Below are 4,971 nucleotides of genomic sequence, written 5' to 3'. Positions count from 1 at the left end.
TGATTCGGTCCATTTTACACAACCAAATTCGATCCTTCACAAGCTATAAAACCAACAACGAGTCCTCAAGGAGATATTCTAAGTATCAATCATTCTTAAGCAACTCATCGATGGCGGCCATGGCTTCAATGATGATGAAAGCACACGGAGCCCTTAACTGCGGGGCAGTCAAAACGAATAGTGTGGGCCATATCAGTAGATTGCCTCCAAGTCAAGTGCATGGCTGCAAAGGTTTGCTATTTTGCTGTTGTTCGTTTAGCTATTTTGCTCTTTATTCTTAAAAAGCTTTGGCTAATGCGTTTTATTTTTCTACGTGGATCAGGATCCAAAGGAAACGTCCTCTACTGAAGGCGTTTCTCCTTCAAGCTCTACCAAGGTAAGAAACGCTCTAGATGCCCAATTTATAGTTTATTTATATAATGTGGACAATTTATCTGATATAGGAAATATGGAATCCAGGTGAGCACGAAATTTGGCGACCTGTTTGGGTTCTCAGGGCCTGCGCCGGAGATCATCAATGGAAGGGCGGCTATGTTGGGGTTCGTGTCGGCCATTGCAGTGGAGGTGGCCAGCGGAAGAGATTTGCTGTCGCAATTGAATAGTGGAGGACTGTCGTGGTTTGCGTTAACTGCAGGATTAATGGCGGTGGGGACACTGGTGCCCCTGTTCAATGGAATATCGAGGGAGAGCACGTCGCAGCCAATATTTTCATCCACAGCAGAAATGTGGAATGGGCGCTTTGCTATGCTCGGCCTCCTCGCATTGGCTTTCACTGAATACGTCAAGGGTGGACCGCTTGTATAAACACCTTAATATCTATTTGTATTCAAGCACAAGCTCCAGTATTGGAAGCTCTCACATGGCATTCCATGTTCCAGTGGAATTTTCTTGTACCGTTTAGCATGTCATACAGTTCAATTATACAAAACCTTGTAAAACTATTCAATCTTATACTATAAAGAAAGTTTGAGTTCAACGACTAGGGCACTTTACTATTTTTTGAAAGCTTGTTAAACAACAAATGCAATAAGAATGTTCATAATTTATCAAATCAGTGCAAGAATGTAAATATCTGGTGAACTGGAAGATTTCTCATTGGTCTACCAATTTATGTAGATGTTCAGTCTTATCATACATCTATTAGTTTTACCCATGCACTAATTCATTAATACCTTGTGGCCTAAGTCATTTTGACATGCATAAAATTAATTATGTGTCTTTATATCCGATTCCTACAATTTTAAAACTCAAATTCAAATTTTAGTTTACTCATAATCATTTGTTATTTGTCAAAGCTAATTAAACACATGTTTAGATGATTTATGGTTATGTTCTTGTATTTAAAGGCAAATTCATTTGCATTCTTTTAAAAGTTGTGTATTGAAACTTATGTATCCCCATTTAAACTATATTCACATACATTCATTATTTAAATTTATAATATATTACAATCAATTTCCATGTACATCTAGACATTCACTCCATGTATTGAGATTATCATTTCACTATGTGAGTTTTTTTTTCATTCGTATTCAAGATTGATCGTATCGTCTATTGGAATGAACCTAACATTTTAAACTTCAAATTTAAGTTCTTAGATCCTAGCCTCATTTATTAGTCATTATGAGCTAGCCTTGTGCATGTTTCTTAGATGTGTTATTATGTCTCTTCAAATCATTGATCTAGTTAATCAAATCTTCTAGATCTAAAGTTTCTAAGCAACATGAGAGATCAATCTTAGGTTTGGTTCTAGCTTTCACCAAGGTAATTGAATTTTTTTCATTCATTCTAAGGTCCTCCACAAAATTATATTTTTTCATTACACCACTATGAATAGATGATGGATAAAGATTCAATATCATATCACAATTTTATTCAAGTAGTATTAGGTGAAATAGTTTCACCTAAACTAGATGACATAATTTTTTTTTGACAAAACTCTATAACATGAAACAATAAGTTTTCTATATTCTCATTTTAAAACATAGATAAGATTGAATTCACATAGATTGTTTTGTCCAAAATTTTTTTGAGCAAAAATGTTCTAGTTGAAACACTTTTGCCTCAAATTGTCTATATGACAACCTTTGTGGCATTTTAACCCTTGTTGAAAAAATCAATTTTAACTCTAGATTTGTTTAACTCAATCTTATCTCTCCAAAATGGAATTAAATTGCCCAATCAAATCATTTCACCTGGATTGTGCTTCCTTTGAATCGATCTCGACCATTCATTAAAGATCAATGCTGACCTTTGGTCTCCCTCTTGATTTGGTTTTAAATTTGGGCTCTCATTCTTCAATTGGCATCTGAGAATTTTACATCGTTATTATGCTAATATTGTGTTGCAGGTTATAGAGGAAATTTTGAAGAAGCTTTGCATAGTTAATTCATCAATCAACTTAGTTTTCATTTAGATTTCTAGCTCATTAGCAACTTAGATTCATTTCTCTTATATAGATTCAATTTCTTGCATATAATCTAGATTACCTTCATTTAGAGCTTTGATCATTTAGCTTGATAATCTCATTTGGCTTAATCAATTAATCTTGCGTTCAATCTTGCATTTAATTATTAATTTTGGATTCGCCTAGTTGCATGCATTTAAAAATCCTCCATTTGAGTGTAGTCTAGTCACTCGATAGCTTTGCAATCTGAGAGCAATACACACTCACACTTTCTAGGAGGCAATAAGCTAACTTGCAATGGATTTTATTTTGTTGTTTTTGATTAACTAACCCACGAAAATAATGGTTTATTGAAGTGTTTGTGCCCTTATAGGTTCCCCAAATTTCACACACACACATATGTGGATTTTTCAATCGAAGGAACATCTACAGGACCAAACACATCAAAATGAATAAGATCCAAAACACCACAAGTTTTATGAGAACTCAAGTAAAAATGAACGCGATTTTGTTTTCCATAAATGCAATGCTCACAGAAATCAAAGTCAAGATTACAATCATTCAACCCTTCAACAAGGTTTTTATTTTTCAAGGTCCTTAGACCCTTTTCTCCAATGTGGCCAAGCCTGTGGTGCCATAACATAGTCTTCTTTGCAGGTAACTTCGCTTTAGAAGAAAGAGAACCCTTAGGTACCCAAAAGTTGTTTCCATCTGTAGAAGGTGAAACCCTCAAATCTTCCTCAAATTTACATTTTATAGAAGTGTTATTACACTCAATAGTGTATGCATCTAGGTTATACAAAGTGTTGAACCTAACACCTCTAGCAATTCCCATAACACCCTTAATCATCTTACATCCTTCTTTATAAAAATACTACCTACACACCCGCATCTATCATTTTGCTCATAGATAACAAATTTTGTTTAAAACTAAGGATATGCAACACACCATTAATCCTTTTTAGTCTACCATCATAAAACCCAATTCTAACTTTACCTCGACTAACAATGTCTAAATGTAAATCATAACCCAAGTACACCTTACCTCCATTAAATTATTCATATTTAGAAAACCAATCTCTATTGGCATTCATATGAAAAGATGCACCTGAGTCAATTAACCAGGCATCATTACCTACATGATTCACCAAGACTACAATAAATGCATCACCATCTTCCTTGTCAGACTCAGAATCAGAAACAATCTTCTTCTTTTCCTTCTTCTTTTCTTCTTTGTAGTCCTTATGGATGTGACCTGGTTTAGCGCAATTCCAGCAAATGACTTTGGACTTTCCAGGATATTTTGATCTCCGTCTCAATTTGGACTTATCACGCATCTCATTCTTCTTGTCTTTCTCCTTAGGTCTTCCACTAATAGTTAGGGCTTCCTTCAAACTGTGGGATACCTTCCTTCACATCTCTTCACCAACTAGTGCACCCACCACATCTTCAGACTTCAAAACAACAAAATTACTGGGTAAGTGCACAAAGATGGTGGTCAAAAAGGGGGGTATAAGTGGACACTTTTTTTCTGAAATCAGGTGAACCTGAACTTAGAGGCAAAATTTCAAAGTCATCCACTCAAGATATGAAGATAATCAAACAAAAAATATTGTAGTACTCTGAATCTAGTTTCCAAACTACTAAACTTTTTCAAAATTGGATAAGATTAAGGGGGTCAAATCCTTCGCGCACAAAAACCTGACCTTGTTTTTTTCTGAAAAACATAACATAGTGTCTGACATGCGCATCAAAAAATTCATAGTTAGATTTAGTATTTTGACAAATCCTTTGGCAGAAAGATAGTTAAGAGTGAGCACTAGAAGATGTGTATTTTTTTAGAATTTTTTGTTGAGTATTTTTTTTTAATTATTTTTCCAGTCGAGCACATCTTGAAAATTCGGTACCTGTTTGTGCACGAAGCATACTAAACAAATCAAAAATACAATTTAAAAAAAAAAAAATTGTAAAGAATCAAGTGCACTACAATAATATATAAATTTTTTTAAATTTGGATACGTATATCAAAAGTTATTCAAAAAATAGTGCACCTATGTCTGTGAGAACTATGGAGACACTTGTAAAAGAAATTAAATAATAATATGTTATTTTTGTTCAAATTGAAAACAAATTATAACATTAGAAAGCTCAGAAGATGGGTGAAAATATGGTGGCAATTTTAGAAATACCCACTTTATGAAGTGTAAACCTGATGATGACAAAGTCAATAAACCAAGTTGATAAAATAAAACACGTCAAAAATGAGAGAAATGGAGGGAAATCAAACTTCCAATCTGTAGCTTTGTCATCCAGGCCTATTTCCAAGCCTAAATAGTCAAAAGTGCATACGGGGTACTTATGGTTTAAAAATCGCATACGGGGTATGTATAGTGTAAGCAACGCGTACGCGCTTGTTTCCCTATAAACAACACATATGCGCTATCTTTACTATAAATAATGCGTACGCACTATTGTATAATATGATATTCTATGTATAGTATGTGTATATACATATAATATATGTAATATATAATATGTGTATAATATGACATTGTATATATAAT

The 4,971-nt window shown here is 33.9% G+C and overlaps 1 protein-coding gene across 1 annotated transcript; it reads left to right on the top strand.

The window, feature by feature from the left end:
* The first annotated feature begins 204 nt into the window (after positions 1–204).
* LOC131058388 (early light-induced protein 1, chloroplastic-like) lies at positions 205–982 on the top strand. The gene is made up of 3 exons (XM_057992251.2): positions 205–231; positions 323–376; positions 460–982. Exons 1-3 carry the CDS (start codon positions 220–222, stop codon positions 802–804), a joined length of 411 nt encoding a protein of 136 aa, XP_057848234.2. The 5' UTR covers positions 205–219; the 3' UTR covers positions 805–982.
* Positions 983–4,971: the final 3,989 nt, after the last annotated feature.

The sequence above is a fragment of the Cryptomeria japonica genome, unplaced genomic scaffold, assembly GCF_030272615.1.
Source record: "Cryptomeria japonica unplaced genomic scaffold, Sugi_1.0 HiC_scaffold_1276, whole genome shotgun sequence".
In the NCBI taxonomy this organism is placed as follows: Eukaryota; Viridiplantae; Streptophyta; class Pinopsida; order Cupressales; family Cupressaceae; genus Cryptomeria; species Cryptomeria japonica.
This window is presented reverse-complemented; position numbering and strand designations above follow the sequence as displayed.

What these genes read in the sequence shown, in the direction of transcription:
- LOC131058388 (XM_057992251.2), top strand. An exon ending in CTCCTTCAAGCTCTACCAAG is followed by an intron (nt 377 to 459) that starts GTAAGAAACGCT and finishes TATGGAATCCAG; the next exon opens with GTGAGCACGAAATTTGGCGA.